The following is a 26,375-nucleotide window of genomic DNA, read 5'->3' on the forward strand; positions in this document are numbered from 1 at the left end:
TCATTGTGCTTATTTATGAACTTGAAAAAGATGGTATAGTATAATGGAAAATGTTAGATCATGGAAAGAAGAGAATTAGCAATAATCAAAGGTTCATATCCTGCCTCTAACGCCTGCTAGCTTTCTCTTTAACCTTAGATAAGTCAGTTATTAACCTCTTTGATCATCACTTTCATCATCTGAAAAATGGAGGTAATACCTTTGTTGCCAAATTTTCAGAGTTATTGTTGACGCTCAAATTTCATAGTGTACATGAAGTTCTTTGCAAAACTCAAAACTGCACACAAACGTCAGCTATTATTATACCGGCAATTGCACTGGGTTTGCATGTCAGCCCATTTATCATGACTCCAAAACATGACTATCAGGTCCTTAGCAATAACGTGAAAGTATATTGGTAAAGGTGGGATATGGAATTTTGAAAGACAGACAAATCCAAATTAGATATTCATGAATAAATATTTGCATTTGTGAAAAATACAGCTATCTGATTTTTATCCTGCTACTACTTGTATAATGCCTTCATTCACTTCAAATAGTGTGTCAAGGTTATAGATCTATAAAACAAGAAAAATAAACTCTATTTTTCACTTTTGTATTGCCAGTACTGGGAAACAGAATTTGTCAGTTTCTTAACTAGTTAATATCTCATCATTTTCACAGTCTTCCCTAAGTCAGATTAACAAACTGAATTTGAAAAGACCACACAGTATTTAAAAAAAGCAATTATCCATTTTTATTTTGTTTACATTGCACTGAAAATTTACATCATACTTTTACAAATTCTTTTTTTCATAAAAATATACTTCTTTACAAAAGGGTATGCATTAATATAAGAGGAGTAGCCAGTTGCAGAAGAAACATTGTTTAAACAAGGTCTTAAATGTATTAACCTTAACATTAATGAATGAATCATTGTTATTGCAGTCATTTGAATAAACAAGAATAAATAACTGATGGCATAAAATATAAAACAGCATCCTATCAGTAGAATACAGTTTTGAGAGATTTATATGAATTTTCAAAGCAATGGGTTTCAGAGTGGTTTGTACGAAATTCATTAAATGTTGTAGAAATCCAAGCAGCAGTCCTGGGTGCAATGATTTTTGGTAGGCACTCTGTATCATGGTATGAAAAGTTTAGATTTTCACAGAGTTATTCATATTGGAAAGGGACAGTAACAGATAGTTCACACTGGGTACGGATTTGCATCTAATGAAATATAACATGCTATGAAAGGAAGACAATGGCCCACTAAATAAAGAAACTGGGGTTATTAGATGGTCCATTTGAAATGAAAAGCCATCAAGCTGAAGTGGATTTCCTACCATGAAATGGAAACCACTCTACCATGGCCCAAAACTTCCCATCAGGACAAGGAGTTGCGAGAATTTGTCAATATGGCAATCTTTGATAAAATTGCGGCTTTTTTAAAAACCAGATTTCTATTGCTTGACCATTATAAATAAATATTCTAATTATCATTGTTGGGGGTTGAAACCAAAATATAGATCCAAACTCTTTGCATTTCAGAGATAATACATACATGTCTTGATTAAACACAGAAACAGTGAAATAATGTTTACACAGTAATAAAATAGAAAATGGTTCAGGTAGAGACTTCAATATGGAAGTATAATTGTATCAATACAGCAGTTTAACATATACTACTTGGTCTTTTGAAAAAAATGGGAACTTTAATAAGACAGTCACTTTGGGAGTATTATATAATTGCAATTTTTTAAAATTCTTTTAGCAAGTTTTGTCAGGTTCTGAAAGCATAATGAAATGAGGAATTCCGTACTACCCCAGTACTCACTGATTAAAATAATTATTGAACAATGGGGCTATCAAGGAGAGTAGCATGATCTCACTGCCCTTTGTAGAAGTTATTACTGCCAACCTAAGACAGGAATGCTGATATAATATTGAGGAACTGAAAACACCGGCAAATGAAATAAGAGCATAAACCTTATTTTTCATCTGTGGTACAAATTAACTCTTTAAATAATTTCAAGGTCATGTCATGATCTTAAAAACAAACCAATATGGAAAATGATATTTTGGTTAACAAAGATGAATAGCTGACAAAGTGGTACAAAGCACATACGCGTGGGAATGATGTAGCTCATGACTGTTAAAGAGAAGTCAGTGACCTATTGTCTCTTGTTAAGTATAGCTCTTATTTTCTACCCTATATCTTTTTTTTTAACCCAGTCCCTCTAATATAGTTTATAAAGCACAGAAATACTGATAGTGGATGCTCCTCCAATATATGCAAATAAGTTTATGTTTTAGAATAATCTCCTTTTTTAAAAAAGCAAATAAACTGTGAGTAAGCACTCACAGAGTGCAGCCGATTCTCTGTAAAACTCTCCATGGTAAACATGAAGAAGAGTTGTGTTCCAGTTTATGGAAAACAAAACAAAACAAAACACTCTTCTCTATCATTCCTCAGGAAAAGGTGACCCAGTAAATCCTGAAATGTGTGCTTTAATTTGTTTAGCAGTGGCCTAAATGTGCACTGTGTTGTGTTTCCATTTCCAGATATCTGAAGAAGCCAAAGTGTTACCACGTTATACCATTGTGCAGACTGTGTTCAAGTTGGGGTCAAATCGTACTGCTTTCCCTTCGACTGATTTTGCATTGGTATCGTACATGGGGTTTTCAAAAGCTGCTTGGCCATTGTTATTTTCATGTACTGAACATCCAGTGTATTGTGTTTTAGGTGCAGTCCTATGGAAGAGAAAATGGATTAGACAAATTGTGACTACTTTAGGTTTCCTTTATTAAAAACAGCTGATGAAGGGACAGTCCATTAATGTGTAGTCTCATTCTTTCAGAAATAATTAAGTTCTAAGGAAAATTAAGGAATTTTAAGGTCATAGAAAAAGATATTCATCATTCTTGCCTAGAAATGAAATTCACCATTAACTACACTACAGTCATAAGAACAAAAACATATATACATATATACAACTAAAGTGAAAACATGGACTATTTATTGTGGGTAACTAGTAATTAGGAATTCAATTTTGGATATGTTACATAGTAAAGCCTATTAACATATTATTTTAAATAACAATGATAGTAATAACATTTGAGACTTTAAGATTATACCTTCCTAAAATAATAATAGCAGCTAATTTTATATATTTATTCATTCAAACATTTATTAAGCATCTACTATGTTCAACATCTTGTACTAGGCGCTAAAGATAAAAAAAAAATTAAATGAAAAATAATCCCTTAGCTTCTCTGGGCAAATGGGGTGGGATAAGGCATGCAACATATCTACAAGTTAACTGAAAATATTAACAATGTAAATACAAAGTAACATGGGGGAGTGTGTAATCAGAAAGTCCTCTTCTGGTAGAGGTGCCTAGAGTAAGCCTTGAAGGAAGCTTGGGATTCAAAAGCACTGAATAAATGATCCTTATCCAAATAATCACCATACTTTCTCCCTAGGTTTAAGATGTCTGTATAGGGACAGGAGAGAGGGAAAAAGCATTTATATAGTACCTAATATGTACCAGACATTCTGCTAAGTGCTTTGTAACCATTATTTCATTAGAACTTCACAATAACCTTGCTGTTAAGTGCTGTTATCCCAGATTTACAGGTGAAGAAACTGAAGAAGTCGAGTTGCCTGGGGTGACATAGCTAGTAAATGCTTTGAGATTGAGACTGGATTTTGAACTCAAGCTTCCTAACTACAAGCCTGGAAGAGTGCTACCCATTACAATACCTAGGTGCTCATAGACAAATATACTATTGATGTAAAATATTCCATCACCCTTTTTATAGGAGCTTTTCCTTTTAAACAAGGTGTACTCTCCCATTGTCATATTCCAGATACATGTTGTATTCTGCCAAATCTCAATAATTTCTGCTTCTTTAATTCATTTTACAAACGCTCTACTTTAAGGTAACTCAAAAAGAGACATACAAATAGAGGGATTCACAAAAAACACATGAAAAACACATATATAAAAGGTGACAACAGAGCAAGTACCTGCAAATGCATACAAAAAAAAATCTATAAGTATAGTGTCAAGGAGGCTAATTCTTAGCAGGATCTAGGCATGGGATAAATGTTAAACATTAGAAAGCAGTTTTTTAAAATTTCAAAACAGGTAGGGACAACTTTTTTAAAAGGTAGAATTGTTGCTTAGGGTGGATGGGAAGATGATAAAACCAAAAAAAAGTGCGTGGACAATTCTCATTTTGCTACTGTTTTGTTTACCAAGTAGAATCACCTTCAGATTAGAAAGGAGAGAATAAAAATGGTTAATGAGTAATTGAGACCAATACAAGTTAGCTGGCCAAATTTACTCAATTTACTAAAATTTACTTAATTTACTCAAATGTTATCTGTGACATTAGCAAAAGTCCTGCTGGTAATCACGGTAAAATCCTGGAGAACGGGGCAGATGTTATAGAGTTAGGCAAAACTGTCCTGAGTTTTTAAAAGGGGAAGAAGGTAAATAAATATATTGAGACAGAATGGGTTTATTCAAAGTGTTAGGCAGACTAAACTTAGTAGCTCCTCTTTACTTTTTTTTTCTTTAGTGGGAGAACAAGGTCATATCATGGACACCATTAAACAGCTTGCTGAAATCAAAACTAAGAAGTGTCTCTCATGAGGTAGAAATAAATGCACGGAGTGATAATACTGCTCCTAAAACAAAGATGGTCAAGAACTAGTTGACTGTTACATGGGTTCTAGTGAATAATAGTTAATGTATCAGCATCAACCTGAACCATCTAGACTATGGCCCTAGGCTCTGGGGCTCTGATATGTGAGTTTGTTTTTTTTTTTCCTTTTTCTGGTCTAGAATTTGGCCTCTATAGTAAGTCCTGGCCATTTCCCAATGATGCTTCTGTTCCTATACTTTTCTTATACCTTCCTGCTCCCCTTTATCTGTTGTGTTATTTTATTAGAATGCAATGTCCTTGAAGGCAGAAACTGTACTTCTGGTTTGTAACTGTATTACAAGCAATTAGAACAGTGATAGGCCAATTACTAAGCACTTAATAATTTTTTTTTTTAGGCTAGGCAATAGGGTTAAGTGACTTGCCCAGGTCACATAGCTAGTAAGTGTCAAGTGTCTTGAGGCCAGATTTGAACTCAGGTCCTCCTGACTCCAGGGCTGGTGTTCTATCCACTACACCACCTAGCTACCCCCTTAATAAATTCTCCATCATGCATTTATTCAACCTGGAGGCAGCTAAGTGCTGCAATGGATAGAGCCCTGGGCTCTATCAGGAAGACCTGAACTCAAATCTGACCCAGATATTTACTATCTGTGTGACCCTGGGCAAGTCGTTTAACCTCTGCCTCAGTTCCCCTCAACTGTAAAAACATGAATTAAGGTAACAGTAGCCCCTACCTCCCAGGGATATTATAAAGATTAAATAAGATAATAATTGTAAAGCTTTTTAGCACAATGCCAGTAACACAGCAAGCACTAGGGATTCACAGTAAGCCTCCTGTTTTGGCAAAGTGAATTTATAAAAACTGTGAAGGGATTATTTACTTATTCTTTCCTATCCCCATGGCTAATATCTGCTAAAGAGGCAACCATTTTGAATTTGTACCTAGGTCCTGTATTTCACAATGTTTCAATTTGTCACTGGAAAGAAGACTCCACGAAGTTTTCTCTACTTGCCAGGTCCATAAAGGGTAGATTAAGGTTAACATTCATGCCATTTTATGTAGTACTTCCAATAAGAGGTGTGTGTGCGTGTGTGTGTGTGTGTGTGTGTGTGTGTGTGTGTGTGTGTTTAAGGGGAAAAAATGTTGCAGTGACTGAGGATAGAATTCTGAGTAATGCCACCTACCTCTGTTTATAAAGGTAAAATCCAAAACCAGCAAAAATAAGGGCAAAGAAAGGCACAAGGATAGCAATGGCCACAGAACTACTATTGGTACCATGTGGTTGGTTGGTAGTGTTAGGACCTTCTGATGTGTTCAATCCTGCAAAAGAAAAATGAAAGCTTGACAAATGCATAGTGTCTCCCTACCCTAAAGGCTTCAAAGGAATACTGACAATCAGTATTGTCTTGAATGAGTTTATCTGTACTCAAGCTATTTGTTTCATTGTGTATGAGTTTTAGCACAAATGTTTCTACTTGTTACAGTTTCACTTAATATACAAAATAAATGGATTCTAATCGAGTTTCAACAACTGCCTTGCAACATCGATTCCTATAACGACATTCCCTAATCATTTTAGGATTTTGTTTTTTCTTCTGGAAAAATAAATATATTCAAACAAATGTTAGTTGAGATTTGGTAAAAGACTGAGATTCTATTATTTCTTTTATCACAAACTAAAATTATTCAAGTAATCCTGAGCATTTGTGTTTTAAGAAAAAAAAATGAAAGTACAAGAATTTACAAGGTCAAGGAAAAGAATCAGTTCAAGATGAAATTTATGCTTTATATTTTTGGCTAGAGATAATAGAGTGGAGAAAAGGAGAAAAAGAGATACTATCACCTGAGATAATATGTAATATCGTATGCCACAGAAGTTCTTAATAAATCCACTGAAGCACTAATATTAAAGTGCTTATGCATTTTCTCAGACAATTTTGGTAAATGAAAGTGACAAATTCACCTTGGAAATTACAAGTACCTTTCACCACAGAAAATTAGTATATCTGAAGAGCACTAAGCTATTTCAGAAGGGGGCCCATTACTCAAAGTTATTTTCCCTCCTAGATACTACAAGCTTATTATCTGAGTGCCTCTACATTACCCAAGCAGTAAGAAAATTGCAACAATATTCAAAGCAAAAGGAGGTATTACTGCTCTTGAGAGATAAAATCAAATAATTTATAGTTTAATATTTTCCTTTGATAAGTTTCACATTTCCTTCTTTTTATTTGCTGAAGGGAAAGATGTTTTGTGTTGTTTATTAGAAATATGGGGGGAAAAGTAGGGGCTAAACAGACTTGGCACACAGAATTTCAATATTTCTAAAGAATTTGATCACTGAAACAGTTATCAAAGCACTGCACATGACCAGGACACTATTGAAGAAAATAAAATATTCAGGATATCTAATACACAGAATCCATGGCATGTTTTTTTTAGAATGTTCACAGTACAAGATAGTCAAAATGAATAATTACCTAATCGTTGAAGTCCAAACTGCCCATAATCTTTACCCTGAATAAATCCTTGAAACACATAAGTTGCTCCATCAGGTTCTGCAGAAACCTTTAAAACAATTAAGGAGAGAGAAGATTAAATCTGGAAGAGTTTTTTGGATATATCTACTCTTATCCTATCAGTGAATACTTAGGTTTATGCTGAAATGATTAATTCTGTACAAGTTGTTCCACTGTATAGCTTAGCATTAGGAAACAGGTCATTTTAAATATTATAAAAAAAAAATACACAATCATTGAGAGCATTGAAAAAATTTCTCATGGTTTTCAAATCCCTCTGAAATTAGAAAAATAAATCCCAATGGTTACAGTTGTAAACCAGAATTGCAATCTAAGAATACATTGCCAAAGAACTAAAAGCAATGACTTCATGGGACAACATGGAGAACGCCATGACAGATTTGCTAATGAAAAATGATACCTTACACTTGGATGATACATTATTTTTTTCTAAAATACTTATATATACATCATTTTATTTGATTTCCCAACAATCATGTGAGACATCAGGTATATTTATTTTATTAGCCTTTAGAAATTATTGGCTAAGTGAATCACCAAGTAATAGTGACCTTAAGTTCTGAAGTGTACAGTCTCCTAAATTATGTAAACTAAGCTGTTAGGAAAGCACTCCTACCTCTCAACTATCCTCCATTTACATGTTGTTTCATAATTAATAATAATACTATAATATAATAACACATATAAATAATTTGTGTTAAACATTGCCCTCTGTATGTAGTATGCTTTTCAAACTCAAATACTCTTGAGAAAAGCAATAATCTTAACTACTCCTTACTGTGAATGAGTTCATTAGATCAATTTTTCCATGACAAACAGCACTGGTGCAATGTGAGGGCAAGAAAAGCCTGAGGGAAATAAAGGAGACAGTTTGCAGAGGAAGGAGGCTTGGGGATGCCAAAAGCAAATTTAGCCAACTTTATAATTTTGCTTGGAGCCATCTCTGACCAAGGCACTGACCTATCACTTTATTTACTATTGGGACTTCCAGATAGGCAAAGCTCATTAGGAAGACTATTTCCCGAGCTATCCTGTTCAATCAAAAGCAAAAGCCTGTCAACAGGCAGCTTAACATGATTTCTCTGACCACGTACTAGCATTGTCAAGCCAGAAGTCTCATACTACATTTGATGTCTCTACTCCTCCTGGGCTAAGTGTTAAGTGGAGAAAGTTACAAACCTGAGTTGATTATTTACATGTCCTACCTAACTTAGACTGTTTGACAATATTTTCTCTATACCTCGTTCAATTCCTTATCTCACTTTCTCTTTTCCTTTCTCCAATAGCCACCAACTTCATTTCCATTACCTATATAAATGTACCACTAAAGCATACTGAACTTATTTTTCCCCCCAATACATGTCTAACATAAAATTTCATTAATATATTTATGTACATCATGATTTGCTTAAAAAAAAATTCTGGTCAAACAAGGAGGTGGTAAGTTAAACTAAAGCTAACAGATGATGTTTATATAAAAATACTTACAAAACCATCCATGGCCCAATTTTCTTCCTTCATTTTGCTCACTGAAGCATGAGCTGGTGTTTTAATAAGATAAATATGTAGCATTAGGCGAGCTTCTTGGCTTTTATAAACCCCTAGAAAAATACAAAAGCATCTTAGGACATGAAACATTAAAAATAACTGGGATTAATTTTATTTTCTTGTCTAACTCCTTAAACACATCAAGCATTATAGGTTGTAGGTAAGAGATGAAAAATAAAGCCCAGCTTAAGCCCCCCCTACTCCATTAAGTTTTCACCAATTAGCCTAACCTTCAGTGATCTCTGCTTTCTGCAGACACTCAGATTACTACATATTTTAGCCTTTAAGCACTAAATAATGTTTCTATTATTAGTAGTAGTACTAGTAGTAGTATTTGTATCTTTATTCTTTTGTGTGTACATCTTTTTGCCTCAAAATATAAGTTGATAGAAAAATGTCATGACTTATACTTGGTGCCACAAGAATATCTAGTAGTCATTCATTCAACAAATGCTTATGGAATGCACTGACATTAGGCTGGGTGCATTTCAGGAATGAAAGGAAGTCCTTCTACTCAAATACTGAAGATGACACAGATACACAGCTACATACAAGGCATCATTTTGTGAGAAATAAAGTATGCATGTAATCATGCTATAAGAATTCAGAGGAGGTATCAATAATCACTCCTGGGAAGGGAGTAGGGAGAATTTCACAAAAGAAATATCATTTTAGCTGGTCCCCAAAAGATGAGGAAAGTATGGCATAAATACTGACTCAGAGTCAAGAAAGCAAAGGCGATATCCAGGGAATACTGGAAAGTTCAGTTTGCTTGGAAGTTAGCGTATACAAAAACACAGGAAGTAAGTTAAGGCACCGAAGGGAGCACAGTGCCAGTGTTCAAAGATAACTGTTGACTGATTGCATTCATTGCTTCTCACTATGCCTCTATTAGCCCAGCTCTGCTGTAACTCATTTGACATTTCTCTTTACATTCCCAAGTGTGTGAACACACATTGGTCCAGAATCTAAATTATAGACTCTAAAACGCTTTTTGCGTACATATTCTAAGCTAAAAGAGCCATGAATACTTTGTTGGGGATCAGTACGACAACAGAATTTATAAATAGAAGGGATCTCAGGGGTCATCTACTCTAACTCCGTCATTTCTGAGACCTTATGGAAAATGTGGCTAAGGTCACATAAGTAGCAAGTGGCACTGATGAGGTCTACATTCTTGGGGTTCTGGGCCCCAACGCGGCATGGTGGGCCTTACCCGAATGAATTTGACCCAAATCTACTTTCAGCCAGAGACAAAGTTTTGTTAGGGATGGACCATACAGCCCAGACTCTTAAGGAATCTGAACTTTAGTGACGCCCATAAGGACAAGCAGGCATGAGGAAATCTCAGCATTTAAACGAGGACCAGGGTATATCTTATATACGCTCAAATAATTTTTGGGTGTTTGGAGAAGGGGCTGGGAGAAAGATCCTGAAGCTGGGGTAAGTTTAGGGAGAATTCCCATGGGAATGTCTGGGAGGTTGAATAGACAATGGAGCAAAGAACTGGAAGGAAAAGGTTGATAAAATCAAAAGGTGGGATCAAAGACTAGACTTCTTCCTTAGGCTTTCAAAGGAAGATAGGGAGAGAACAAGAGATAAAGAAAGGACAGCTGAGTGGAGTATAGCCTCAGGCAACCATCTGAGATAAGAGTGAGGTCAAAGAAAGTTTAAGGGTTTTCTGGGGCCCATAGATAAATGTGACCCAAATTCTTTTGGGGGTGAGGGGGCAAAGGTCTCAGCTTGGGCCCATATCCCGTCAGCACAACCAGGATTCACACTTATATCAAATAATTCTATATCCACCACTCTTACTTAGGAGTTGTTACTGAACAGAAATTAATTGAGCTTCTTTCTTTGAACACAGAATTTTGTTATTTGCAAGTGTTTTTATTTTAACTGTGAATATTTATAAATGATTCATGTCAATAAAAAGTATCATTTATTATTAATTCTCCTACCTTTCTTTTGACACTTTACCAACAAAATAACAAAAAAAAAATTGGGGGCTTCAAGAAGTATTGATGTAATGTAAAAAAGTGAGAATTAGATCTCTTCCATCAATATATTTTATTATTCATGATAACATTATTTACATAGCACAGAAACTTGTTCTAAGGATTTATTTTCAATTCAACCTAAGTGTATATACTCCTAAGACTAAATCAAAGATTTGTTTTCCCTCCATCCCCCATAATACTGAGTTTCACAGTCCCACGAGCAATTAGATTGGCAAATGACAAACTGTCTATAGGCAGACGTCATTCCATATATATATGGCACGAAAATACTGATGATTAAGTGGAATTACACATTTGAGCATACTGGGAATTCAGAGTACAAGTTAGTAACATTGCCTACTCATTGAATTCAGAAAGACCGAAGTTAAACTCCTCAAAGGCTTATTGTGTGACTCTGTCCAAGACAACCTTTCAGCATCAGTTTCTTCACCTGTCAAATGGTGATAACATCTATCTCACAGGATTGTTATAAGGATTGAATCAGGTTCTTTCTCCTTTTTTTTCTCTCTTCTCTCTCTCTCTCCACACACACACACACACACACACACACACACAGACACACCACACACACACACACACGTATATTTCACTTTGCAAACCTCAAAGTGCTATATTAATGCCACTGTTAATACTAGCCATATTTAAAAATGAGGTAGTATTCCAAGCTATTTTACATTCTATTACTATAGTTAATAAAGTATATTATTAACGAAAGTGTCATTGTTAATTATGTCCATTAGCAAATGACAATTTTTAAACATGTTTGAATTTCTTTGAAGTCTTATAAATGTACACCAATAAAATCAAACCACATTCAATAGAAATGTGTGAATTTAGTGTCAATACTGCTAATCATGCAAAGATGTAAAACAACATGCATGCACACACACAAACAAATTAGCTTTGAATTATATCATTTATAAACTTTAAAATTCTTTTTTTTTCTTGATCAGGACTTCGGATTGCACTTGGTCTTAGAACATATACACGCGAAAGGAGTCTTTAAAAATTCTATTCTAATTTTCATGCAAAGTATATTTCTGTATTAGCCATTTCACAAACAAAGCAAAGATTACACTTCAATTTGCACTGTGTTAGTTCTCTCTCTGGATATGGACAGCATTTCTTCATGATGAATTCTTTGGAATTGTCTTGGATCATTTTATTGTTCAGAGTAGCCCGGTGCTTAACAGTTGATCATTATTTCAACATTGCTGTTACTGTGCACAAAGATTTCCCAATTCTTCTCAATTCATTCTGCATCACTTCATATAGGTCTTGCTATATTTTTTTCTGAAATCACCCCATTGTATTTCTTAAAACACAACAGTACTCCATTACAATCATATGCCACAACCTGTTTAGCCATACCCCAACTGATAATTATCCCCTCAATGTCCAATTCTTTGCCACCACAAAACAAGCTGCTTTAAATGTTTCTGTACATATAGGTCCTTTTCCTTTTTCTTTGATCTCTTTGGTGTACAGACTTAGTAATAACATTGCTAGATCAAAGGATATGCAGAATTTTATAGCCTGTGGGTATAGTTCCAAACTGTTTTCCAGAATGGTTGGACCAGTTCACAACTCCACCAACAGTTTATTAGTGTATATTTCTGACAGGTATGAGGTGGTACCTAAAAATTATTTTAATGTGTCTTTCTCTAATCAATAGTGATTTAGAGCATTTTTTCATATGACTATAGATAGCTTTGATTTTTTTCTTCTGAAAATTGTCTATTCATATCCATTGACCATTTATCAACTAGGGAATGATATATTCTTATAAACTTGACTCAGTTCTCTATATATTGGAAGAACGCTGCTTCCCAGGCAGAGGTTAAGTGACTTGCCCAGGGTGACATGGTTAGTAAGTTCCTGAGGGTGGATTTGAATTCGGGTCTTCCTGATTCCAGACCTAGTGCTCTATTCACTAAGCTATCTAGATCCTTTCTCAAAAGTCTTTTTTTTTTTTTGCTTTTGACACTGCCTCCCTTAATCCATCACCTCTTTTATCATCCCTTACCCCCTTATCTTATCTCCTTCCTTTCCTACTTCTGTATTGGGTAAGATAGATTTCTATCCCAATTGAGTGTACATACATATTCTTCCCTCTCTGAACCGAATTTTGAGAATGAGGTTCAAAGCATTGCCCACCACCCCTCCATTATGCCCCCTACTATAAAGCTCTTCCTTGTATGCTTCTTTTAAGTGAGAACATTTCCCCCTTTTTATCTTCTCCTTGCTCCTTATTCCAATGCATCCCTCTTTCTCACATTTATCTTTTTTTTTTTGAGATTATCCCAACATAGTCAACTCAAGCCTGTGCCTTTGTCTATGCTGACTGCTTCTAACCCCACTAATAATGATAAAATTCGTAGGAGTTACATGTGTTATCTTCCCCTATAAGAATGTAAAAAATTTAACTTTATTGAGTCCCTTATGATTGCTCTTTCATGTTTACCTTTTTATGCTTCTCTTGAGTCTTCTGTTTGAATGTCAAATTTTCTTTTCAGCTCTGGCTTTTTCATCAAAACTGCTTGGAAGTCTTCGATTTCATTAAATATGCATTTTTCCCCAGAAGGATCATATTCAGTTTTGCTGCATAAGTTCTTCCTGGTTGTAACCCTAAATCCTTTGACTTCCAGAATATCATATTTCAAGCCCTCTGATCTTTAAATGTAGAAACTGCTAAATTCTGTGTAATCCTGACTGTGACTCTGTAATATTTGAATATTTTCTTTCTGGCTGCTTGCAATATTTTTTCCTTGACATGGGAGCTCTGGAATTTGGCTATAACATTCCTAGGAGTTTTCATTTTGGGATCTCTTTCAGGAGGTTATTGGTAGAATCTTTCAATTTTTCATTAATAATTTCTTGATATATGATGTCTAGACTCTTTTTTTAATTGTGGCTCTTAGGGAGTCTAATAATTCTTAAATTAGCTCTCCTTGATCTGTTTTCTAGATCAGTTGTTTTTCCAATTTCTTCTATTTTTTTTCCATTCTTTTTGACTTTGTTTTATTGTTTCTTGAAGTCTCATGGACTCATTATCTTCCACTTGCCTAATTCTAATTTTTATGATATTATTTTCTTTAGTCAACATTTGTACCTCTTTTTCCATTTCGCCAATTCTGTTTTTTCAAGAAGTTCTTTTCTTCAGTTAATTTTGTTCCTTTTCCATTTGGTGTAATTTGTCTTTTAAGGTATTCTTTTCTACAGTATTTTTTGTGCCTCTTTTACCAAGGTGTCAATTCTCTCTCCATAATTTTCTTGAATAACTTCATTCATTCATTCATTCATTCATTCATTATTTATTTATTTATTTATTTATTTATTTTGGCTAGGCAATGGGGTTAAGTGACTTGCCCAGGGGACAGCTAGTAAGTGTTATGTGTCTGAGGCTGGATTTGAACTCAGGTCCTCCTGAATCCAGGGCCGGTGCTCTATCCACTGCACCACCTAGCTGCCCCTTTTCTTTTCCAAATTTTTTCTTTACCACTCTTATATTTTTCTTTAACTCTTCCAGGAATCCTTGTTCTGTTTATGTACAATTAAGATTTTTCTTTGAGGCTTTGCTTGTAGCTGTTTTCATGTTAGTGTCTTCTTCTGATTTGGGGTCTTGGTCTTCCCTGTCATCACAGTAGTTTATAAGATCAAGTTGGGTTTTTTTAAATATTTGTTCATTTTTAGAGTCTATTTCTTGACTTTGAACTTTATGTCAAAGTTAGGCTCTGCAGGTGGGGAGACACACTATCTCATGTTTCAGGCCTTTTTGTGCTGCTATCTTCAGAGCTGGTTCTAGAAGTTGGCAAGTTTTTAGGGCTTCCGAGGTTGTGTGATCTGGGGAAAGGTACAGTCATTGCTCTCCTGGTTTGCACTCTGGTCTTTACCCTGGAATGGCCCCTGCTCCCCTGCAGTCACAAGTTCTAGAAATCCTCTTGGCTCTGGAACTGTGACCAGGTCCTCTGCTCCCTTTGACTGACCACAAGTACCACTTTCTATCATAGGATTGCAACCGTGTATGAACAACAGAGTTGCCTATCAATACCTTTGTACCCAGTGCCAACAACAGGTCTCTTGTAATCTCTTTCTAACCAGTTGTCTGATCCCCTTATTGTCTCCGGGCTGGTGTTGCTGTTGCTGCTCCAGCTGCTTTTCTGTTCCTATGTGTGGACTCTGGACAGGCCTCCACCCCAACCTCTCCTGGAGCTTCTAAGTTTAGTTAGGCTGGATAAATGTTTCATCCTGACCTTTTGTTTTCTCTGCTACTCCAAAATTTGATCCAAAACATTATTTTAAAGTTGTTTGGAGGGGAATGTTGAGAGAATTCAGCTGGATTGCTGCCTCTAATCTGCCATCTTGGCTCTGGCCCCACCATGAAGACTTTTTTTTAAGACATAATATCAACTTTCCAAATGCATAATATTGCTAACAGATTATATGAATATTTTGTACTATTATCTCTGTCATTAAAGGATTATATATTGTTATATTATTATATTATATTTGTTTTATGTATCCATTCTTTGTTGTTTTGCTGTTTTTCGGTTGTGTATGATTCTTCATGACCTCATTAGAGATTTTCTTGGCAAAGATACTGGAGTGGTTTACCATTTCCTTCTCCAGCTCATTTTACAGATGAAGAAACGGAAGAAAACAGGGTTAAATGACTTGCCCAGGGTCATACAGCTACAAAATGTCAAAGACCAGATTTGAACTCAAGAAGAGTTTTCCTGACTCCTGGCACTCTATCCACTGCACCACCTAGCTGCCCTTATAACCTTTCTACTTTTATTCATAGGCATTCTGAATTAATAATAGTCATTTAAACCTCAAAGAATGTTGTCTAACTAGAAAGTCTAATCTACTTAATGGCATTAAACATCTGATATTTCTAAGTATTTAAATGATATACTAAAATTACTCTTCATCTTGTTTTTATGCTATGTAAAGAAATTCTAGATAATGAAAATGATTAATTATTTTATAATGTAAGCCCTCTTATTCTGCCTGTATAAAAGCCCTTTTGGGGACTTATTTCATAATATTTTTACTTGAATAAATAAAGCAAAAATTCATTTAGTGGTCTATCAATAAATATTAACTATAAATGAATTACAAATTTTATCACAAACAGAATTATACACAGAATATTGTATAAAATTATAAATTATGAAATTTTAAAATTATGACAAATGCTGAAAATGAAAGCATCAAAGCACAGTATAGTTTTTAGTTTCTGACGAGGTACCTGACAGTAGCAATTCCATATTGCTGTTGCTTAGTGTTGCATTTACTCTTCCTGTGGATGAATTAAAACTGGTCACTGTCAAAGTCATGGGCTGTTTCCTCCCTCTGAAGTTATAAGAGCCCTTCCATATGTAATTCTGGGCAAAGACATCATCAGGAACTGTAGGTACACAAAAGAGTCATAGCAATCAACTCCTTGGGACTTGTACTTGAAATGTACTCAGTAAATATTTCTTCAGTGAATGATGATTTATTATATGTTAAAGTTCACAAAATGCTAATATTGGTGAACACAAATAGTTACATACTGAATAAAATTCATATCACTGTGACAAACACTGTGATTTATAATCTAAGAAACTGATGGGGAAAATGAAGTTATAAAATCAACACAAAACAGATTCATAATTTCACAGGAAGCTATGACTGAAATAATGCTGGCATTATGTAAATAGTAATATCGTTTTCAAAAAGGCATTAGTTAAAACCTTACACTGTACTCGTTAGATTAATGTCTTCAGAGAATGAGAGATACTTTATTCAATGGTATTGACATCAAAAGTCACTGAGTCCATCTGAATAAAATGTAAAATGACTTCTGATTTTAATTGTAAACTAGATGGATGAACAAGCTCTCTCCTATTAACATTCAATTTTCAGATAGAATTAATACCTAAAAATCAGGGGTTCTTGACTGAGAAACTGTGACTTTGTTTTTTGAATATTTTGACAACTGTTTACCAATATAATTAGTTTCCTTTGCAAACCTACATATTTATTTAATGCATTTGAAACATTCTGAGAAGTGACTGATAAACTTCACTAAACTACCAAAGGGTACCATAACACATGAAAAGGTTAAGAATCTTACATTTAAATAGAATAATGAAAAACTCTTTTACCTAGAGAAAAAGGAGTCAACAGGTTAAATCATCAATCATTCATTTATTAAGGACCTACTATGTGCCAAATGTTGTGCTAAATACTGGAGATACATGGAGAGGTGAAAACAGTTATTGCCCTCAGAACTATGTTAGAACTTTGCATGTAAGATCTGCTGCATCTCAGTTCTTAGTAAAATAAAATAATTCATATGTAATTTCATTAAAATTTAAAAATTATTTCACAATAGGCGAAAGACTTACAACTAAACCATTTAGAATCCAGGACACTTACAGATATGTGGCTTACCTCTTATCTCCTATTTCTGAAATAGTGATTTTAATCTTTCAAAGGGGAAATAAAGATACATTAAAGAACCAAGTCAGTTTGTGCAGCTTTTCTTTCAGCAGTTATATCAAACTCCTTGTATGTATTTCTTCTTTTCCTTTGTAGAAAATAATATTTAAACTTGCTTACAGAATGATCCCAAAGACCCAGAAAGGGACAGTGCTCTGCAGTTCTGACAGAGTAGGAAGCTTAGGAATTCCAGTAACAACAGACCTTGTTCCTAAGAAAGGATTACTGTCTACTGTACATATTTATATAAGCATTAAAAATATCTGAAATCAAAATCTATAAATTCAATTACCAAGTCTTATCATTTTTACCACTACTACATCTATCCAGTCTATCTTCTTCTCTCTATCACACAAACTTCACCCTAGTTCAGTCCCTTCCTATCTGGAGAACTGCAAAAGCCTCTGAATTGTTCCCGCTGCCTGAAGTCTTTCCTTGTGCCAACCCCTCTTCCAAATAGCTGTCACACTGTTTTCCTAAAGTTGTAGTCTGATCTGTATTTCTCCCCTATTCAACAAACTCCAGTGACTCCCTATTAACTCTAGGATCAAATACAAATTCCTCTGTTTGACATTTAAAGCCTTTTACAACCTGACTCTCACCTTTCATTCAGTCTGGCACATGACTGAATGTTAAATTGTCTGAAATCCAGCCTATATACAGATATTTTACTAATATGATAATTTTCAAGTAATATTAGCATATAAGGCAAAACACAGGGCTCCAAATAAATGGCAATATGGGGAATAAATGGCATGGTGGAATAAGTGTTGAATTTGAAAAAGATTTTCATTTCTTATCTTAGCTCTAATATCTTTTTATTCATTCATTCATCCATCCATTTTCTTTTGTTTCAAAGATCTAATTATCTTTTTCTGAACCCACGGAAATCTGTTTTCCAAAAATCGCTGGTGTATATGTCAATGATACCTAACTTTCCCCTATATTTCTGTCACCTGCAACCAGATTGTACACCGAACGGAGAGGCGTGAAATAACTTATGACATGGGCCAGGCGGAGTAGAATTACTGACTCAGTTTATTCATCTGAGGGCACAGAATATATAGGGAAGATCTAGCCTAACTTCAAAGAGTCCTCCCCGTGAGATATTCCCCAGAACATCTGCTGAGGATGTAACAATCATGAATTTCCTCCTTATCAGGGTTCCTAGATTGGGCTGTAGATTCCAAGGTTTTCCCAGGTGCCTAGGCGCCACCTGCATAGAGGAGTAAATATGTAAACCTAAGGTTCAAAGAGAGAGAAGGGATGTCTCAGAGACCTCGTTATCAAGAAGGAATTTAGGGAGCCGTACCACTTAATCCCTGAACCCTTTGGGGTGAAAGCCTGAGCAGAGGTCAAACTCTGCCTTGGATCTTAAACCCTTATCAGACTCTTAAGATCGGCCCTCAACATATTTCTATTTAAGTCAGCAAGCATTTATTAAGCATCAGAGATAGGTGCTGAGTGTTCTAAGTTTTAAGTGTTTTGGTCATTCCTTCATTTCTGCAAACTTTGTCATATATTTTCAAGTGTCATCAGTCACTTCTTCCTAGATCAGAATTAGGACCTAAATGACATTTCCATTTGTCAGTTTACCTATCTTTAGAATCGTTCTTAACCTGCGGTCTGTGAACTTACTTTAAAAAATATTTTGATAATTGGATTTAAATATTAATATTTCCTTAGAAATCTAATAGGTTTAATTTTGTTTATTTAAAAGCATTATTTTTATATAGAACCCATATTCTTCACTACACTATGAAAGGTGTACATGACATAAAAAAGACTAAGAAAATCTACTTTAGAAGCATCAAAGTATCGTAAAGGCATATCAAGGAAGAATTAACTTTCCTGAAAGAGGGAAGGAGAGGAAGAAGAAGAAAAAGAATGAGGGAGAGAAGCAAAGAGAGAGAGGGAGAGAGAGGGAGGGAGGGAGAGGGAGAGGAGGGAGGAGGGGGAGAGAGAGAGAGAGAAAGAGAGAGAGAGAGAGAGAGAGAGAGAGAGAGAGAGAGAGAGGGAGGGAGGGAGGGATGGAGGGAGGGAGGGAGAGAAAGAGAGAGAGAGAGAGAGAGAGAGAGAGAGAGAGAGAGAGAGAGAGAGATATTCAGAAAAGTCTAGATAAAGTCCTTCATCACTGCTCTGCCATAGACACATTCCAGACTTGTAATTTATTTCCTGTACTTTCTGTGATCCAGTGACACTGACCTCCTTGCTGTTCCTTGAACATGACACACCATTTCTGATTCTGGCCATTATCACTTGCTAACCTTCATGCCTTAATGCTCCCTCTCTCCTTATCTCTGCTTCCTGGCTTCCTTCAAGTCCGAGATGATATCTCTTCTTCTACAAGGAAATCTTTCTTGAGCTCCCTTGATTCTAGTACTTTCCCTCTATTGATTATCTCTAATTTACCCTGTATATAGCTTGTGTGTACACAGCTATTTGAATGTCATTTCCCACTTTTCAATGTGAGCTCCTTGAAAGCAGGCACTATATTTTAACTTTCTTTGTAGCATCAAGTAAATAACACAATGCGTAGGCACTTAATAAAAATGTATTGACTAACTCTCTAGTAATTCTATCCAGGTAGTCTGTGACATAATCTGATTACAGCATCACTGAAGTTTTTGCCTCTATCCTCTCTACTACGTTTTTTTCCACTGCATTGTCTCACATAAGAATATCTTAAACATCTTAATCCTATCCATCACAATCATACCCTTATTACCATTTGGCTTATTATATTACTTTTTTAAATAAAGCATACCATTTCAGAGTCATATTCCAGTGTTGTAGCTAATTTTACCTTGTCTTTCTGATACCTCTGAAGTTAAATCTGCCGCCTTTCATTAAAATTCCTTATTCCTCTTGCTTGTTATCTTTCCTTTGTGAAACTGTATATAGAAATCTGAGGCCATGGGTTTGTAATGTCTTCTGAATAATTAAAAAAATTACATCATACTGAATGATTAAAATTACTATTCAATATTCTTTTTCCTATGAATTTCTAGGTGTCTCTTACGCTTCTTTCCCCCCTAAATTTTAACGAGTCTTTGTGCTATTTATTTTGGTGGATATGCATAGGTTATTTCTCTCCTCCACCCTTCCCACCCCAACACACACTTGCTTTTAATTTTAAAACCCTTTCAGTTAGGTTTGCAAATAGCAGTATCATCAACCTGACTCAATTTCTGGTCTAGAGTCCATACTTCTTGTTTTCTAAGTTGTGGTCCTGAAATCCACATCCTTAATCTAGACTGTATCTTCTTAACCATATGCTTGCTTCCCTGAAGTACAGCTTGACTTGCAAACTCCATCCCAAAAGGTCATAAATAGTTTATCAGGAAACTAAAAGCTCTGTGGAATAAGGCTTTTTTCTGTTTTGGTTGGGAAGGAAATGACAAGGAATTTCACTTGTTGAGGGATCAGAATGAATAAGTATTGGTAGTCATAATTTTTTTTTATTTTAGTGTTTTATGCGCTTCACGATACCCATCATATCTCTGAGTTTATTGCCTTTGGATCAATTTTGTCATTTCATAAGTAACCAATATCTATTTCATACAATCACTATGTATTTCTAGTTTGCTTAATGAATGCTACAAGCTTTCCTTAGATTTCATTCTTCAAGGGTTCCTTCTCTTCTTGATTACCTTATCCTATGATCTTGCCACCACACACAGAACCAACCTCATGAAGTAGCCACTTAGGAAATGTTTCTTGAAATGAATTGCAACTTGGACCCCAATGTAACATAATAAGTGATAATGTCTGATCATGTGAAATAGATCTATTCTAGGATGTTAATTCAATTTGTAATCACACTTAAAATTCCTGAACATAATATAATCTTTAACAAGGTGTTTACAAAAATATTCAAATGATTCCAGTCTATCATTCCAAGTAGAAATTATAATGAAATGTTATAAAAATCTGGTAATATAGCTTCCTTTTTGCTAAACACTTAGATGAAAAGGGGTTAAGTTTATGTGTTTTTAAGGCTAACATTATTGTAATAGTTAAACCAAAAAAACCAAAACTGACTTTGATATAAAGAATGTGATCATGTTCAAATCTACATCTTTGCCCTCAACTTCTCCCCAGAGCTCCAGGCCTATATTCCTAACTGCTTGCTAGACATATACAACAGATGGTATTGCAACAACCTATTTTATTAGTACCAGAAGCTAAACATATTCAAAACAAAAATTATCATCTTTGAGTAAAAACCTGCCCTTTTCCTTATTTTTTTGTCTATTTTTATTGATACTTCCATCATCTTCGTCACCCAGTCTTGGAACCTCAGAGAAATCTTTGACTCCACAACCATCCATGTCTAATTAAGTTCTCTCAATTCTTTCTCCATGGTATATCCCGTATCCATCTCCTATTCTCTACTTCTACAACAACCATTCAATTTCAGGCCCACACATGAAACTTCACCTGATCCTCCCCCTCACCTTCACCCAACTCTCTGCAGACCCTAATGTGTTCTCAGCCCAAACTACCTTGAATCAATTTCATATACATTATTTACACTCTTATATAACTTTAGGTTTTCTCTCCCATTAGGATGCAAGCACCTCAAGGACAGAGGACTGTTTCAAATTTATCTTTGAATCCCCAGTATATATCTCAATGCTTGGTACATTGTGAGTACTTAATACATAGTCGTTCATTAATTGATTTTCTTGACTATTTTATTCTCCTTGAGGCTATTACCTTTCTAATCCATCCCTCACACTGGTGGCCTAATAATAAAACTAATTATTAATAATGATCACATTACTTCTCTTTTCCGTCAATGAATCCTCCTTATATTTTATTTAGTAGGTGAACTCCTTCCTGATTATATCATTCAAGATTCTTTATAACTTGAACTCTAATTTTTCTAATCCCACTGCAAACTATTCCTTTTGTGCAGAAAATCAAAACCAAACTGGTTAATTAATGATTCCTTGTCCTTGTCCTGCTCTCTCCATATCTAAGATCAAAATTAAAGGCTCTTTTTTCCTTAAATGTTCAAAGTAGGTGCCAAACTTCAACTATGAAGTTTTTCCCAGAACCTTCTAATTGCCCCCCACCCCCAGCTGAAAATATTTTTATCCACAAATTTGTCATAGCATTTTGCCTGAGTTCCTCCCTGTCCTTCACCCCATTCTTCCTCGTATCATGAGAATTTATGTGCATGACTCTTCCCTACAATTAGACTACAAGTTTCTTGGGAATGGTGATTATGTTATATCTAGATTAATAATCGTAGCACTTGATAAGGTTGTTGACTGGAATTTTTTGGATTAAAATGAATTTGGTTCTAAAACAAGAGGTTCATTCTAAGCCAAGTCTAAGTTCTATAGCTATGATTCCAAGTTAGGCATTAAATAAGTTTCTAGACTTATCCAGACATCAATTCAGAGAGTATGTGAATGTCATGGATGTCTGATACACTCCCAAAGACATAAATTTTAAAATCTCTTGTTAAAAAATAATTGTCAGCTCAACATTTGACATTGAACTAGAATACATTACAATTTAATGAAATCTTTCAATCACTCAGATAAAAATATTTGGGATATGATTTGTTTTGAAAATTTTTTTTTAATATTTTAGAAAACATTATCATTTTGTTATACTGTTAAATTTCATATCGATACTAAGTCTCAGAGACAAGATTCAGATTTTGGTCCTAAGAGTCTCAAGTTCAGTGTTCCAGTATTAACTCTTAACTATGAAATTTGTTTACGATGGTTTGTAGACATTGTATTAAGTTACTTACCACTTAACTTTGGACTAGGTGTTCCCAAAGCTGGTCTAGGATCTTTCACCAATATTTTGGAACCAGCTGTTGACAAAAATGGCAGAATGAGACATATGTATAAGCAAACATACAATATACCACTTTATGTGAAGATTTTCCGTTTTTAAATTTTTAAAAAAATTTATATTAATATGTTATAAGAATTATAAGAATTCTCCATTATTACAAGATGAACTACAAAATTTATTCTTTAAATTTGAATGGGACTAGGAGAGAGGGAGAGGGGAAGGGGAGAAAGAGAGGGAGAGAGGGAGGGAAGGAGAGAGAGAGGGAGGGGAGGGGGGGAGAAAGAGGTGGGGGAAGAGAGAGAGGGAAGGGAAGACAAAGGGGGAGGGAGAGGGAGAGAGAGAGGAAGGGAGGGAGGAAGAGAGAAAGAGGGGTAGCTCAGTGTCATATGAAACTGAGGACGGGAACTCAGGTGATTCTGAACATTGGAATTGACTTGACAGATATATAGAAGAGGTTAGGGTTCGAGGGAAAAGAAGAGTTCATTTTGGACATGTTAAGCTTGAAACATCAATAGGACATCCAATTTAAGATGTCTAAAGGCAATCAGTGAAGTGAGACTGTAGATCAGAAGAAAAACTAGGGCTAGATACATAGATCTGGGAATCATTTACATATAGACGATAACTGAATCCATGGGAGCTAATGAGATTCCCAAGTGATATAGTATAAAGGGAAAAAAAGAAGAGAATATAGAATAGCACTTTGGGGAAAACCCATAATTATAAAATCTAGCAGAAAGGAAGTCAGGTTCCCATATTTAGAAGGAAAAAATGGTAAGAGGAAAATTCTATATATGCAGCCAAAATTATTCAAAGATTTAAGAAAAAAAACATGATTATCCATGAAATAAGAATAGCTAAGAACATACAAAGAAAATCTAGTTCTGGCTACAGAGGAGTAACATTCTAGTAGAATAACAAAAAGAAAAAATGGTGAAGCTCAATATTCATTTATATTAATCTTTATGTTCCATACATTTTCAGGTGCCAGCAAACAAGCATTTGCCAGGAAAATATATCTGTACCTTAGTAATTGTTATATTGTAAGTTAACATGATAGAATCTGATAGCACATAATTAAGTGAAGAAAATGATAAAAACATTCACAGAAAAACATGGATAGACTTGCATGAAATAATGAAGAGTGAAATGAGCAGAACCAAGAGAACGTTGCATACAGTAACAAGAGTACTGTTTTAAGTACAACTCTGAGCACATAAGTCATTTTGACTACCATAAATACCCAAATTAACTACAAAGGACATATGAAGATGCTATCTGCATCTGGAGAAAGAACTGATAAATAGAACTATGTATAAGATGGTTTTACATATAAATATATATATATATATATATACATATGTATACATATATATATATATGTATATAAGCGTATATACATATATATACACATACACACACAGACATACATACACATATGTGCCTTATGGTAGCCATCTCTAGGGTGGGGGGAGAGGAGGAAAAAAGTAAAAAAAAAAAAAGAGAAAGTTACATGATAACTTTATTATATATTTTAAAGGAATAGCAAGTTGTACATAATAGATTTGCAGTTTTATATACAATTGTCTTTTTTTTTTCCTGTTCTACTATGTTATGGAAATGCTTGTTTTCTTTCTTAACTTCAGAATAAAATAAATAAAATTTTAAAAAAGCAAAAGACATCAATAAAAATGAGATTTTTTTAAAGAAAAAAAAGAACACCTAGTGGTAAGCATGGTATTTGGGAGTCATTTTTCTTTCAAAAGTTGGAAGACCATGCAATTTAATCTCCACAAAGTACATAACAGAATCTAGACAACTGGCACTTTTCTTCTACCAGATTTTTTTTTTGTATGGACAGTTAGACTTAATCCATTTGAATGATTATAGATTTTTTTTAGGAGGCTCTGCCATGTTCCAAAGTTTGATGTGATCAACACAGTGCCATCTACAAACAAAAGCAATTTGAAGAGCTTTTCACCTATAAGGAATTCCCAATTTATTTAGGTTCAACAGTGGAAATAATACAAAACAGAGGCAAACACCTTTGTCATATCTACATTTGCATATTTATACATTAATATTAATAAGAAATTCTTGAAAAAAGTTATTTCTAATATTACAAATTTCAACGAATACTGTATGATTCTGACATATATCTGAGAAATATCTTGTTGGAGAGTCAATAAATAATTATTTGGTGTTATTAAATTAAGTGCTATCAAATTCTCTAAGTTTTTTAAATTAAGTGTGATAATAAAGATGTAGTATGCTTTGCAACATCAAAAAATATTCACAGACTTCTATGAACTTTTGAGAATAATGACTACAACAATTGCAGAGATAACTGCTTCTTCATTATCTTAAGGTTCAGATATATTTTAGGGGAATGAGTACCCAGATAATTTCTGTATCAACCTTTTCACAAAATATTGAAATAGGTAAATATATTCTTGATTCAGTTTCAGATTAATACTTTTATTACTTGGATCTTTGATTTCTAGTAAAACTTTAAAATACAATTATGTAACTTAAAAATGAGACTCAATCCTATCATTCTAAATGTGTATAACCTCTTATCATATTATAATCAACGTGTTCCATATGGCAAATAACTACGGCCACAACAGAATTCTTAATAGAATGTATCATTATATATCTACCTAAAATTACAAATATCTTATCAACATTTAAACTATTTATGCATTTTGCTTAGATTCCTTGCAATGTAAAGATACCTCTAAATCATGTGCCCCCAGCAGCAAAATGCCCACTACTGAGAAGGTATTAAAATTGTTAAAAATCCTATTTCTGGGAGGTTGAGGCAAGATGGCAAAGAAAACACAGTGACTCACCTGATCTCTCCCCCAAAACCCCTCTGAAAACCTTTAAGTAATGCCATAAAACAATTCCTAGAATGGCAGATCCCACAAAAGGACAAGATGAAATAATTTTCCAGCCAAATACAACTTAGAATGTTGTCAGGAAAGGTCTGTTGCACCTGGGTAAGAGTAGAGCACTGTCTAGCACAGGCTGCACTAGCACAGATGTAGCCCCAGTAAACCAGAAGGCAGGCCTTAGAGCCACTGAATCAGCAGCAGTAGTGGCAGCTTCTGGAGCTCTCAGCCCACAGACAGTAAGTGGGTCGAACAACTTGTCAGAAGGAGATTAAGGGGTCTCTTTGACATCACTGAAGCAAGACTCTATTGCTTTACCCTTACTTGGATTCCAGTAGCAGTCCTGGGAGGCAGTCCCAGGACAAGGAGGAGCATTAGCACACCAGTGGAG

At 34.7% G+C, this 26,375-nt stretch overlaps 1 protein-coding gene across 1 annotated transcript in view; it reads right to left on the reverse strand.

Moving 5' to 3' along the window:
- Positions 1–712: 712 nt before the first annotated feature.
- The window catches only part of LOC110193575 (CUB and sushi domain-containing protein 3), a 90,650-nt gene continuing 64,987 nt past the window's right edge, over positions 713–26,375 (reverse strand). Inside the window, exons 11-16 of the mRNA XM_078151796.1 lie at positions 23,038–23,103; positions 16,024–16,182; positions 8,689–8,801; positions 7,141–7,228; positions 5,845–5,980; positions 713–2,736 (exon numbers count right to left, since the gene is read on the reverse strand). Coding sequence (XP_078007922.1) covers positions 2,577–2,736; positions 5,845–5,980; positions 7,141–7,228; positions 8,689–8,801; positions 16,024–16,182; positions 23,038–23,103 — 722 coding nt within the window. The 3' untranslated portion in view covers positions 713–2,576. The remainder of the gene's footprint in view (positions 2,737–5,844; positions 5,981–7,140; positions 7,229–8,688; positions 8,802–16,023; positions 16,183–23,037; positions 23,104–26,375) is intronic.

This window comes from Phascolarctos cinereus, unplaced genomic scaffold, assembly GCF_003287225.1.
Source record: "Phascolarctos cinereus isolate Bilbo 61053 unplaced genomic scaffold, phaCin_HiC Scaffold_4;HRSCAF=312, whole genome shotgun sequence".
Classification (NCBI taxonomy): domain Eukaryota; kingdom Metazoa; phylum Chordata; class Mammalia; order Diprotodontia; family Phascolarctidae; genus Phascolarctos; species Phascolarctos cinereus.